This window comes from Ictalurus furcatus, chromosome 6, assembly GCF_023375685.1.
Source record: "Ictalurus furcatus strain D&B chromosome 6, Billie_1.0, whole genome shotgun sequence".
Classification (NCBI taxonomy): Eukaryota; Metazoa; Chordata; class Actinopteri; order Siluriformes; family Ictaluridae; genus Ictalurus; species Ictalurus furcatus.
Window position 1 is genome coordinate 23863804 of NC_071260.1, and position 15036 is coordinate 23878839.

General features: G+C 36.7%; 1 protein-coding gene across 3 annotated transcripts in view; it reads left to right on the plus strand.

Moving 5' to 3' along the window:
* The window catches only part of als2a (alsin Rho guanine nucleotide exchange factor ALS2 a), a 29959-nt gene extending 16303 nt beyond the window's left edge, over positions 1 to 13656 (plus strand). For all 3 annotated transcript variants that reach the window (XM_053627215.1, XM_053627214.1, XM_053627213.1), the window contains 7 exons: positions 981 to 1088; positions 1316 to 1492; positions 2517 to 2562; positions 2709 to 2770; positions 2888 to 3037; positions 3340 to 3436; positions 4586 to 13656. In XM_053627215.1, coding sequence (XP_053483190.1) covers positions 981 to 1088; positions 1316 to 1492; positions 2517 to 2562; positions 2709 to 2770; positions 2888 to 3037; positions 3340 to 3436; positions 4586 to 4630 — 685 coding nt within the window. In that variant the 3' untranslated portion in view covers positions 4631 to 13656. The remainder of the gene's footprint in view (positions 1 to 980; positions 1089 to 1315; positions 1493 to 2516; positions 2563 to 2708; positions 2771 to 2887; positions 3038 to 3339; positions 3437 to 4585) is intronic.
* Positions 13657 to 15036: the final 1380 nt, after the last annotated feature.

A 15036-nucleotide genomic window follows, 5' to 3' on the forward strand; every position in this document is an offset into this window, starting at 1 on the left:
CAGTACACTTTAATGTGTCTTTTTGTAATTGAACTAGTTTTAAACCACATCACTGTTAAATGCTGCTTTCTGATTGGCCAGCAGGTGTTGATTCCTTTCAGCAGTTGTCCATCTACAAGGTTTAGCTATATCGATGCGCGCTTTCGATTATGTTATCGTTTCTATAGTAGCAGCCAATTCACAAGGACTTGTATGGCAGACACACCACATAAACAGATTTTTTTTTAATTATGTAATTGTTGATATGTAGACGTTTTCTGTGTGTTAGCAATATGTTAGCATTTATGGAAGGAGTCTCCAGTGTCAGTGTTTTGTAACAGTCAGCGGTAAAGCTGTTTTTTTTACGTTTTCTAACATGGGAAAATCTTTAGGATGGAGAGCTTTGGAGTTTGTTTGTTTTTGTTTTGGCTTTTTTCATAAGAGGGCAAGCTGTATTTCTTTACCTTATTAACTTCGAGAGAGAGAGAAAGAGATGAAGGAATGGCAGGTTACAGCTGCGCATGTTCCACAACACTAAGCATAACTGTAAATGGATAATTAATATGTATGACCATGTTCTTTAATAAATAAATATCTTGACGTTATTGAAAAGTAATCAACTTTGGGGTGGAAACCATTTTCCGTAACAACATAGCATGTTGTGTTTTATTCCATACATAATGCTCACATAATGACCTGTACTCTTTTGTTACAATTTTAACTTTCAGAATTTGATCATTTTCATATGATAACACTATATTTTCAGGGTTGTTATTCTTTTTTTTTTCAGGCCACAGATTAAGGCCAGTCTTAGACTGAAATGCTTTTGGAATACGGTTCCATCGTATGTTGTATTTTGGACATGTTTCTCATTCCCAAATATTTGTGTTGGATAAATGTTTTTTGCACATTTCACAGTATCAGTCATGTTGCCTACAGTATCAGTGAAAACAGAAAGTACTGATAAGATAAGATCATTGAACTCCTATCATTTCTGCCAGGTTTCTGTTTCCTGGTCTTCCAGATGAGGGTGGTTTTATCCCTGACTCAGAGAAGAGGGCCAGTGACATTCAGAGCAGCAATACACATTCAGACACCACCCAGCAGGGGTAAGACCTTAACATTTCTGCTTAAGAATATTACACCCTATGTGGAAAAGAAATAACATCCTCCTTTTAAGTGATAGCCAGTGCTCCTTAGTTTATAACTGAACAGTGAGAAGAACTTCATAAAAAGTGGAGTTGATCTTCATTGTTCAAGAATTGTTCAGGATTGTTCTCTGTAGTACATTTACAGTATATAGAGTATGTGTGTATTTTGTGTTTGTGTGTTGCAGCTGGATTGTGAGTAGCACCACTCTGCTGCTTCCTGTTCTGTTACCTCGTCTCTATCCTCCACTCTTCATGCTGTACACACAGGCGAAAGAGAGGGAGGAGGAGGTGTACTGGGAGAGTGTGTTACGCCTCAACAAACAGCCTGACTTGTCTTTGCTCACCTTCCTGGGAGTGCCTCAGTGAGTGATTAAACAAACACACATAAACACACATGCTTTTAGCACACACACACACACACACACACACACACACACACACACACACACACACACTGGCAGTTACCCTCTCATTACAGCACTTACTTTCTCAATGACTACGTTTACATGGACAGCAGTAATCTAATTATTGACCTTACTCTGAGTAAGATAATAATGTGATTAAGGTGTTTACATGAGTCACTTTTAGAATACTCCTGTCATGTTCCCGTTTTACATGTTATAGAACATAATTAGATAACAGCCCGCGTCATTACGTCACTGCGCCACGCCGTCCGACGTCCCTCCAGAATTTCACGTATCAACATACAGTTCGTCTTCGTCATGGTACCGTATACAGTTTTGGGGGTTTTTATTAAATTTTTTTGACGAACGCTTTAAGTGCAGTTAATTATTTGTCATGCTATACGTGCTAGTAGACAACCGCTTGAAGCTGTGGGCTGCGTCTCAAACCGCGCACTTACCGTCTATATAGTAACCGAGATACATGTATTTTTCCCCACTACAGGCCTATAGTAGTCAAGTACGCGGTTTGGGACGCAGCCGAACTGTCTTGTTCGCCGTAAAATGTTGAGAACTGCCGTGTGTGTACGTGTCCTGTCGCAAAATGCGGTGAAAACTCTCACACGACGTTCATAATGTGATTAAGGTGATTACATGTCTGTAATACACGTCCATAATTCGACTAAAACAGGAGTACTCCACCTGTCTTCATTCAATTAGAACTTAATTCGAGTATGACCTTAATTAGATTAAGGTAAGTAAAAATTGCTGTTTACATGGTAGTTTCTTAATCAAAGTATGGTCTTAATCAGGTTAAGAGTGGATTGTTGTTGTCCATGTAAACGCAGCTAATGATGTCTTATTAAAAGGACAGTCCACTATATAGAAACTAGAGTATGTTCTTGAACTACATTCACTACAAATATGAAAATGGGCCTTTTATTTATTTATTTATTTATTTATTTATTTATTTATTTATTTTTAGAAAATTCTGGCCAGTCTCAATTTCTGTTTTAGGAGAGATAAAAGATGTGAGTATGACGTTTTATACTAAAGGAGATTAAAAAAAAAAAAAGTAAGCAGAAAATAGTTTCCAAGATGATAAATTGGCAGTTTAAATGGTGGCAAAATAATGAACATTCAAGTTTAAAATGAAAAATGTGTAAAAATGTGACAGGTGCTGCCTAGCAGTATGAATGCTTGCTTTGCTACTGCTGTGGAGACTCTGCAACAGATCAGGTAAATAAAAGCACATACCACACCTACATATATATTGTGTGTGGCTTGATTTTTTTGGGCTACGCTTAGACTTTAACTTTTAATTTGGGATGCCATCTTTTTTCCTCTTTTCTTTAGCACAACTTTCACTCCTGCAGATAAGCTTCAGGTCATCCAGCTGACCTTTGAGGACATCACGCAGGAAGTGCAAGCCATGTTGGGCCAGGGCTTCCTGTGGTGCATGGATGACCTTTTCCCAGTCTTCCTCTACATAGTTCTCCGTGCACGGTATACTTTACACACCACAACCTCATGTTCTGTCATGTGCTGGCTTGTTTGAAACGTAAGCGTTAATCTTGAGTTTCAGTTTCTAATTTGCCAGTGTGTTCTTTTTGAAATATTAGATATTTTATAAGATGCAACTGCACATATTTAGACATCATTTAAACTGGGTTAAACTGAGTGTCCTTTGACTAAATTTAATCAAATGTCCTTAGATTAACCAGCCTCGAAACCAAAAACGGATTTTCTCGAATAATCGTGTCCGGTTCATTTTCATACCTGTGATATCTTTCTATGTGTGAATTCAGGATCAGAAACCTTGGCTCTGAAGTGAGCCTCATAGAGGACTTGATGGATCCTGCTCTACAGCATGGAGAACTCGGGCTCATGTTCACCACTCTTAAAGTATGAATCATAGTATTATGACACCATCACCAGTATTTCCTCAGACATACCATCACATGCAGTATTTGCAGATATAGATAAGATTTACATTTATTTGAAAGCATTTTCAAGAGTAAAAGCAGGATTGCAGGAAACACACACTCACACAAGCTAAACATGATGGCATAAGGAAGTACTCAGTAGTACTACACACAGCTAGACAAGCAGTGAGTCACAATTCATTCATTGTGTGAATGAATTGTGAAACACAGAAACTTGCTGCTTTATTTTTTTATTTTTTTACTTCCTTAAGCAGTCTGAATTTGATGGGAGATGTAGTTCTGTATAGACACTTTTGAAGAGTGATTTTATAGGTGCTATTTCACCACTACAAATTTGGTCTTAAACTACATTTGACCTCAGTTACACTTTATCATTCATGCATCTTGTATGTGGATTGTATCCTGATAAGCTTTCACCCACACGGATTTATAATTCACAAATCCAGTAGCTGTTGCTGCATTTTAATATGCCAGTGACCTCATTATATCATCGAACGCCAACTTCCTGTGTTCTTCATTCTTAGTTGCATTGTGAATAAGACATTTACATGTGTATAACATGCAGCTAAAAGACAGACCACAGACCATCTTGAAGTGGTTTGAACAATTGGATATAAATCGTTTTTTTTAACTGTCTTGGGTGCATTTATACTTTTATATATATGTGAAAAAGCGCTACCAAATATAATCCCACCTCTTACGTGAATACCTAACTAACCCCTAAAATGCCAACCCCACATTATCCTAAAAAAAAAAAAAAAAACCTACTCTGGCACTTACACCTCTACTCTGCACACTTTGCTTCTCTAGAACTCAATTAAAAGATCTTGTATGGTAGCACTACTTGTATTGTTCTCCGCTTGATATATCGCTTTGCTTGTATTTCCTCATTTGTAAGTCGCTTTGGATAAAAGCGTCTGCTAAATGAATAAATGTAAATGTAAATCCCATACTTAAGACTCTTAAGGTACTCAAGGTTTTTGAAATGCCATTGCAAAAAAAGTCTTAATTTTTATTTTATTTAAATTTTTTTAACCTGGCTGTGGAAATGATTGTGTAAGTTCATTTGTAATAAATTTCTCTGCACTCTTTTATTCTGTCACTGCAGGCTTGCTACTACCAGATTCAGAGAGAGAAGCCTACTGGCATGTAGAGGCAGAATTTCTGCAGGTGTAAGTCACATCTTAACACAAGTCTTTGAATTTGTACAGTGTTTTGGATGCAGTGCATTCTACTGTATGAGCGAAGGAACAGATTGGAAAGTTTTTCATTTGTTTGATTTGGAGGAGAGAACTCAACACTGACATGGTTCCAGCACCTTCATCACACGCTCCTAATTACTAACTTTAATTTTAGTTGCTGCTTTTAAATGAATCAAGGTTTTATAATGAACTGTTTTGATGAATGTGGAGGTTGTTTGTTACTTAACTGAAAAGGGAGTCCTTAAATTACTGAGTCAGATTTCATGCCTGTGGTTAATGATTAATGTTGCAGTGCTGATTTTTTTTTTTTTTCGTTTAATGATTTGTTAGACTGTACTAACTAGCACTACATGCTTTATCTAGACCCCACAGTTATGAATGCATTAGGGGAGAGTCAGCACAATGATAACATGCACATTTTTTCTAAATGCAACTATGCATCCAACTGTGACCTTTTTTTGCATGCATATGCAAGTGTTTCACTTCTGTGTGACCATCTGGGGAAAACAGCTGCATTTATTCACTCTAGCAGGAGATATGTGTGAAAAACAAAAAGCATTTTGTGCCAGAAAAGTAAAAAAAAAAAAGAAATAACCAAAGTATTTTTCTATTACTTTTTCCTCAGACACTTATCTCTACATTAACTGTATAGTTTTCAGAGAATGGGCATGTTCCTTCAGATATGCTCTGTATACTTTCTTGCTTCAGTGGCTCCCAGACTGTTAAGTGTAGCGAAAGGTGACAGCGCTGAGACAGAAAAGGTGACAGCGCTGAGACATACACACTTATTCCTGGTCTTGTTAGAATGAAATACAGTTTATTAACTGAGCTCATAAAGATGTCATCCTATTTAAATCTTAGTTTTATGTTTAAACCATAGTAACCCTATTACTTTGATATAGCCTAACAAGAAGAAATGTATTTTTAGTGGTGCTACAACTGATCCATGTAACATTACAGTTATGCCACTTTACCTGTACAGCAACAATGTACTACTTTTGGTTTCATTGAAATTGTGTGCCATCGGTAAACCGGCAGATGATAACAGATTGTTACTTAGGAAGTATGAAGTCTTTTCATTTAAATCATCGTTGAGCAATTTAACGCAAACCAAAAAAATGTTACAGTTTTGCTGGCTCTCCTCTACTTTTGTATCCAGCCTGCAATTATCAAGTGGTTGATTTGGATAAATTAGGTTTTGAGTTTTTTGTTTGTTTGTTTGTTTGTTTGTTTGTTTTAGCTGTTTTAAAACAGTCTTTATTGCTCATTGACCTAAAATTGTTAGAATATACTGTACTTGTACAGTATGTTAAAACACAGACTTATTTATTAGAAAATGTATATTTTTATTAACTTGCACTGTACAGAATGTTACTAGAGGGAGTAAGAAATAATGTAAAAAAATTTTCACTGGTGTAAAAAAAAGAAGAAATGTATCATTTTATACTAGGAAAACTATTTACAGGTGTAAAGTTTTATAGAGGCCAAAGAGGAACAAAGCATCAGATCACTTTTAGGAAGGTATTAGTTCAAAGATCAGGTCACTGTAAATGAAAATGTCACATTTGGTGTATGTCCTGTGCATTTTGTAATGCCTCACATGTCCTAAGAAACTACTGACAGCTGATTATCCAACATTTGAAGAACATCAGGACCAACATAGAGTAATCAACATGAAAGATGAGATCAGATGTGATGTCTGTATGTACTGAGGCTAAACGTGCTGGTAGATTCAGTGCCTACTTCAGTGATATGACATGCTTCATACCTCTGTATACCTGGCTGTACATGTACACTGTTGTCACTGTTCACAGTTCTAATTGTTTTCATGTTATGCCATTTTTATTTTCTGGTTGTTTTTATAGTTTAATGGAATGTAATTTAATTTTAGTTTAGCAGGAAGTGTTGTTTATATGTGAATATACAGTGCCCTCCACTAATATTGGCACCCTTGGTAAATATGAGCAACGAAGGCTGTGAAACACTGTCTTTATTGTTTAACCTTTTGATCTTCTGTTCAAAACATTCACAAAAATTCTCTGCGCTCATGGATATCAAACAATTGCAAACAAAACACAGGTTTATCCAAAAAAAAATCTTTGTTAAATGTGGGTGTGCAACAATTATTGTCACCCCTACGAATTCGTATGAGAAAAATATATTTTAAGTATATTCCCACTGATATTTTTTAAATATGAGGTAACACATAGGGCAAATTCCCTTAGCTGTGATGTGTGGCAAAAGGTTGTTGAGCTTCACAAAATGGGAAGTGGCTATAAGAAAATAGCACAAGCATTTAAAATGCCCATTTCCTCCATAAGGGCAATAATTAAGAAGTTCCAGTCAACTGGAAATGTTATGAATCAACCTGGAAGAGGACATTTGTTTATATTGTCTCAACGCACTGTGAAGAGGATGGTTCGAGTGGCGAAAAAAATCTCCAAGGATCACAGCTGGAGAATTGCAGAAGTTAGTTGGGTCTTTGGGTCAGAAAGTCTCCAGAACTACAATCCGAAGTCACCTACATCACCGCAAGTTCTTTGGAAGGGTTTCAAGAAAAAAGCCTCTACTCTCATCCAAAACAAACTCAAGCATCTTCAGTTTGCCAGACACTGGTTCAAATGAGAACTTCAAATGGGATCGGGTTCTATAGTCAGATGAAACCAAAATAGAGCTTTTTGACAATAAACACCAGAGGTGGTTTTGGAACACACAGAGAGGTAGCCATATGGAAAAGCACCTCATGCCCACGGTTAAATATGGTGGTGGATCTTTAATGTTTTGTGGCTGTTTTTCTGCCAGAGGACCTGGACATTTTGTTAGGATACATGGCATCATGGACTCTATCAAATATCAACAGATATTAAATTAAAACCTGACTTCCTCTGCCAGAAAGCTTAAAATGGGCCGTGTTTGGATCTTCCAGCAGGACAATGATCCAAAACATACATCAAAATCAACACAAAAATGGTTTACTGTCACAAAATCAAGGTCCTGCCATGGCTATCCCAGTCCCCTGACTTGAACACCATAGAAAACCTGTGGGGTGAACTGAAGAGGAGAGTCTACCAGCAAGGATCTGGAGAGATTCTGTGTGGAGGAATGGTCTCAGATCCCTTGCCATGTATTCTCCAACCTCATCAGGCATTATAGGAGAAGACTCAGAGCAGTTATCTTGGCAAAAGGAGGTAGCAAAAAGTATTGCCTAAAAGGGTGCCAATAATTGTTGCACACCTATATTTAACAAAGTTTTTTTTTAATAAACCTGTGTTGTTTCTGCAATTGTTTGATATCCATGAGAGCAGAGTATTTTTGTGATTTTTTTTTAAACAAAAGATCAAAAGGTTAAATATTAAAGACAATTTTTCACAGCCTTCTTTGCTCATATTTACCAAGGGTGCCAATATTAGTGGAGGCCACAGTACATGTGTATCTGTATTTGGACATGTTAATGCAATTGTCTGTTATATGTAATGAGTGACTACTGGAAAAGCTTAGCTATAAACAGGTTTATATACTCACTGGCCACATTAATAAGAACACCAGTACCCCAGATCTTTCATGCAAATATCTAATCAACTGCTCATGTGGTATTTTCCACACACAACAGTCTGTAGAGTCTACACAGATTTGGTGCAAAAAAAATCCAGTGAGCCGAAGTTCTGCGGGATGAAATGCCTTTTTGATGAGGGAAGTCAGAGGAGAATGACTAGAATGATTTCGCTGACAGGAAGTCTACAGTAACTTAAATAACCACTAAAAAAGCATTTCACAATCATAGACGAATTATGGCATGGGCAAGGTGGGCACGGGCCCAGGGCCCTGACACTCCAGGGGGGCCTCTAATGAGCTGATGAATTGTAATTTTACTATCATTGTGCAACGAGAAGAATTCATTCACGATATAGTCTTAGAAAGACTTGGAAGCTTAATGCGCGACTCACTATTCAAACCAAAGATACTGATCCAATTAGTTAATTTTAATCACGAAGGGGTCATGTATAGACTGTATACCACCTTCATCCCATGTGCATTACACTTAGGGTGGTAAGTCATAGCCCGCATATTTTTATTTGTCCTTACTTCTAAGTTACAGAAAGTTATTAATATTAAATATTAGGCATATTTCTTCTTACTACTCACTTAGTTTAATTAAATGTTTTCCTTTTCAAAAGTTATATGGGCAAAGCACACTGGCAAATGCTGTAACTGCGTCGAGTTTATGTAAAAGATGTTATGTTGTTTTGTTTTTAAAATATATTTTACATTTTATAAATTATATAAAATATATTTTAAATTATACTGTGAAATTATTTTGTGTTTTTAATAAGCAGATTAAATCACATTATGTTGTAATGATGTAGCCTATAGGTCAAAAGTCAATTATTTCGTAGTCAAGATCATAAACATGAAAAAATGGGTGCTCAGTGGATCAGCTAAACGTAAAGCGCGGAAAGAAAAATAGGCTAAAGATGCTGCTTTGGCACAACAAATATCTTAAATTTCAGCATTTTATACCAAAAAACAGCAGGTGGAACTTGAATTAGTTAGCAGCGATACCAGTGATACAGCACTGCCCCCAGCTCGGGATGACCTGGATGCTAGCACTGCTGCTAGCCTTTGCCAATGGTCGCAAGAAGTCAGTGTTAGCATCACAGAGGGAAGTGCCGAAAATTATGTTTCATTGGTGGGAATAAGCAAATTCCAAATGATAACTTAGTCAGCTGTCTTGGTAAGCGATTGGATGCGTACAAACATCTTTGCGATCTGTCTGGTGTTCTGACCTTGCCAGAGAAAACACACAACGCGAACACGCTGTCCATGCCCTATCCTTCTGATTTGGATACCAGTTTAGCAGAGGAGTTTATTCATTTCAGGGCTTTCATTGAGAATGAGCGGCTGCCTCCATCTAAAGTCCTCAAAACAGTACTTGAGTACGGACTGCAGTCAACATTTCCGAATGTGTACATCGCTCTACGATTGTATCTCACACTCCCGGTCTCTAACTGTCTCTAACTGCCAGGGAGAACGATCCTTCTCCCAATTGTCCAGAATCAAGAATGAACTTTAGGACTAGGATGTTACAGAGATGTTAGAACAGCTTGTCACTCATGGCTATTGAGGTGGAACTGGTTCAGGATTTGGACTTTGATGACCTGATTAATGAATTCTCTGCAAAGTCCAGAAGAAAGGCACTGTCGTAGGTAGGATATTTGTCACCGTTTTCACACTTTTTCAAAATGGTAATTCATGAGAAAACAAATAACACCAAACCATGGTTTAATGTATTGGTTTGTATACATATCTGTAGCTTATTAGAGTGTGTTTCCCTGTGATGCGCTGTAAAGCTCTGTGTGCTCTTTGCAAGAGTGGACTTGTAGGCTTCTTCTTGCGTGCGTGCATTCGTGCTTGTATGGGGGGGAGGGGATGGAGGGGGACTCATTCTGATTTTGTGCCCAGGGCCCGTGGTCATGATAATCCGTCCCTGCTCAGAATGCAGAACATGCTTCAGCAGCAGAAGACCATGTCAGGTTTCATGCCTGTCAGTCAAAACCAGGTATCTGAGGAGGCTACAGAGGGCACAGATTCACCAAATCTGTACTATTGAAGATTGGAGAGAAAGATATTTGGTGTACTATTATAGTGGCCAGTGAGTAAGGGTTTGTTTGGGTATGTTTTCATTCATTTCTCTGTGTGCGTGTTTGCTGCATCCATATAACTCATCTTTCTCACTTGGATCTACTAAGGAATTGTTCTCCACATAAAAGACTGAATAACAAATCTGTCTGGAAACACAAGGAAGCTATACCTAGAAATCTAAGAATTTAGATCATGCAAATCTGCCTTTACACAAATACCTGACGAAGCAGCTGCCTGATGAAGCAGCTATCTGGGCTGTTTAAATGTTTCGTGTTAACTTAATGGCACTGTTAACAGTCTCCTACCTGATACTGAGATGTATACATTAATATATATATACATTCTTAATTCGTTGCAGTGTTTTAAATTTGTTTTGTTTTGGTTTTGGTTTTTTTATGTTGATATGACGGGCTGATCCGGTTGGCTAATTTTAGCAGTGGCCGCTTCTTATTCAAATGAGTTTGGATAAGTTTGATAAAGCAAAGACGCCGTAATGGCGACACTCACACGGCTCTTTATTGGATTGTTTACAGTTTGCCTTTAGACAAGGGATTCTGAAACATTGATTCTGAAACATTTAGAGGATCATAAAGCTTATGCTCGCTTACTTTTTATTGATTTTTAGCTCTGCTTTTAACACTATTCAACCACACTTGTTAATTAAAAAGATGAAGCAGTTGAGTGTAAACCCATATATTATTAAGTGGTATTTTTCTGTTTTTAACTGACAGAACTTACTGTGTAAAAGTAAATAATTGTCTTACACAACAAAAGAATATTAGTAACGGTGTCCCATAAGACTGTGTCGGTTCACCTATTCATTTTACTCTTTTTACAAACGAATGCTCAAGTAAGCATTCACAAAACTATATTTTTTAAATATTCAGATAACACAGCCATTTTAAGTTGACTCTATGTGCAAGACAATATTGGCACCAACTACCAGTCAGAAATAAGCCGGTTTGTTGACTGGTGTGAGAACAATAAGTTAATGATAAATACAAAGAAAACGGATGAGATTGTATTCGACCCAAAATGTATAAGCGACCATCATCAAGTGCTTATAAATGACCAACTCATTACTCATACGCAGACTTGCAAGTATTTGGGCATTTACATAGACAGTTCACTTACATGGAAAACACACTGAATGGGTTTGTACTCGTCTACACCAGAGATTATACTTCTTACGCAGATTACGTCATTATGGGGTTAACAAGAAGATTATGCTGTTGTTTTACAAAGCTGTTTTAGAACGTATTGTTAGGTATGGTATTATGGTCTGGTTTGGGAAAACAATTGTACAGCTTAAATCTAAATTGGTGCACATGGTATTGACAGCATTGAAAAGTGTTGGGCAAGAAGAACATCTTAGTCTTCAAGATTTATATGAGAAAAGCATTCTTAATCAGGTGCAGAAGATTTTAGGTGATCAAACTCACTTCCTGAATCCACAGTATGAACTGCTTACCTCTAGTAGATGATACAGAGTATAAATGTGCAAATTAAACAGATACGAGAATTCCTTTGTACCTGTATCTGTGCGAATGCTTAATAAGTGCTTATCTTGATAATAGGTTTTTATTTATTTTTATTATTACTATTATTATTTGTCTATTATATGTCTATGCAGCAATATGTAGTCCACAATAAATTTCCTTTCGGGGACAATTAAGTATACTTTAACTTAACATTTTAACTAATAGTTAAAAGTTTTTGAACACCTGGAGTTTATGGGGGTTTTTTTATCACTATTATTATCACAAGCCAAGCAAAAAGTTATACAGCAGCAAGTTAACTGCTCACTCTCAGATGCTTAGGAGACTTGAGTGCTTTATTAAAGGCCGGAGCACTTGGAGGGTAAACCCGTGCTCGTGTTAACTTTAAAACATAAATATGTGTTGCAAAATTTTCACATTTTAGAGTATTTAAAATGAGGTAATGCCAAAATATAGGTTTTTCAAAAACTGGCAGTGTATACGTCAAATTATTATTGTATCGTTTTTCTTGTATCATGACTAATACTGATACAGAATAACGGGAAACTTCTATATTATTTTCAGTGAGATAGTCAATGGTAGTGAGAGTCATGAGGGGTTTAGTGATAATGAACTGATTACTATAGTCATTTTTTTTCATTTATAGGAAAAATCTAAGAATTTTTAATCTACTTTTTATTAGACTTGTTTTTTTATTCACTGAATTAATATATTATTGGAACAATAAATCTTTTTAACAAAAGTCTCAGTGATACCTGGTTTTATATTTACCTGTTTCTTCTTAACTATACAGCTGGAAACTTGGCTAAATGTCTCTTTTGTTAGAAATCTTTACTGTTTGTATTCTCTCCTATGTCATTAATGATTATAAGGGTGGAAAAGTGAGGAGAAAGATACTAGCTTATTTCATTTTTGTCTTGTGGAACAATTTAAAATGTTGGGTGACAGAAACTGTTTATACTGACAGGAACATGACAAAAAAAAAAAAAAAAGCCTGGGAGTTCATTTTGTGAGTGGTCTTATTTTGTTATTCTGATATGTTGGTTTTTTTTTTCCTGGATGCTTGTTTGCCATCCAAAGTCAAGGTACCTGGCATGATCAGTTAATTATTCTGTATCTTGTGTCATGTATCTTATATCGTGTGTAATTCCTTGATTAGAAGATACAACTCCCCTCTCTGTTCCATGCAATTTCCATTTTAACTCCAAAGTTGCAGATATAGACATTATGAAAATATGTTTGTATGCACGTGTGTGTGTACTTGTGGGTTTTTTTGTTTTGTTTTGTTTTTTTTAAACTTATGTGTTTAGCCTGAGTGTGTAGGTGTGCAGAAATTCTAGTTGCAGAAGTACTGCACAGGGGACAGGACTCTTGCTCACAGGATTAAGTTGGATAGAAAGGGATTAGAATCTGCTTTCCAGCCATTCCTTCAAGAAATTTCACATACTTCTTGATAACCAGGACAGAAATAAAATATCACCCAAAAACAGGAAGTGAACCAGCAGGTTCACTGCCACCTGCTGTCCTTAGTGTGGACATGAGGAATTCTCCAGTGTTGAGAGAGATGGACTGAGTGTGTGAGGTAAGTGTGTCATTGCCTGAACATCTTTAAAATTTGCCATATTATACTAAGCATTTGATAAATGAAAAGGTTTTAGTTGATCGTGCAAGCATTAAAAAAAAAACTGCTCACAACATCTAAGACTGTTAATGGGAATGATACTCTGCATGTAGTTCTGGTGATCATAATGCAATTCAATTCAATTTTATTTGTACAGCGCTTTTAACAATGGACGAACCAACAAAGCAGCTTTACAGAAATAAATAAATTTAGGATATACATTTTCAGTGTATACATTTTTAAATATATCCCTAATGAGCAAGCCAGAGGTGACTGTGACAAGGAAAAACTTCATGAGACAATATGAGAAAGAAGCCTTGAGAAAAATCAGACTCAAAAGGGAATCCATCATCATCTGACTGATGACGAATAGTGCGATTGGACATAATCCCTTCTATGACTGTGTACTACATGGTCAAAAAGTGCAATTGTGTAAACAGGAAATTCATCCTAGTTTACACATAAAGTCTATTTTTTAAAAAAAAAAAAAAGTTTTCAACTGATGGAGACTTGAGTGCAAAACTGTTTGTTGCAATTGCAGTCCTAAAGCTATTATAGAAATTGTAGTCCTAAGCCATCATAGCAAAACTGTTCATATCAACTGCAGTCCAGAGCCATCTTCATGGTGCATCTTCTCAGTAATCTCATTGATCTTTAGGATGTGCATGTGCGGCCAAACTCAGTAAGCAGCGAGTGATTTCCAAGTGATGAGAACTCCAACCAGAATTAGGGCATCAGGATGTATCAGGCAGGTCCGGAGAGCAGAAGGTATCTTAGGATCAGTGATATCTCAGGACATCTGGTATATCATAAGATTGCCTCCTAAATATGTCAAATATGACATTTTTATTTATGCATTGATGTTAGGAGTCTTCTGTGTCTGCTGCCACCTAATAAATGTCTAGTAATGTCGTAATGTGTTCTTATTATCTCTCCGGAAATTCTTGGAAGGACCACAGATCGGATTTCAATTCAACAGTGCTTTTTTGCACTAGATGTTACAAATCACATTATTGCCAAACCATATAGATAACTGTTTTTTTTTTTGTTTTTTTTTTATCGTATATACAAACATATAAGTACACATGCAGTGTGTAGTGATGTACTGCATTGTTCTGCATACAAAACAGTTCTTCAACCTTTAAGGTGAGTACATGTAGGACAGTTAAGCTGTCCAGGACCGTTTCTAACTAGCTAAGGACACAAGCCACCAATAGGAATGTAGCCATATTTTTGATATTTATAAATATGGTGATAAACCCATTTTTGTTACCATGGAAGCCCATGATTGTTACCATGGTACAGGTTTTCAGCAGGCCACCCCTTGTGAAGGAGTTATTGAGGTGCAAGGGATTTTTGTTGTGGCTATGGGTGTTAGGGCTACCAAAGGTTTAGGAACAGCCCTGTGTCTGCCCCTAAAGCTGTGACATTCTACAGCTAATTTTGCAGCAAATTATTCATTTATTAATTTCTGAGCCTTTGAATTGGTAGAAATATGGAATTTTGCTTGTTATTTTAGTAAGGATGATTTGTATTGAAAATGTAGACCTCTGTGTTGACCTCACCAGGCTTACAGTGACCACACAGTCTCTCCTCT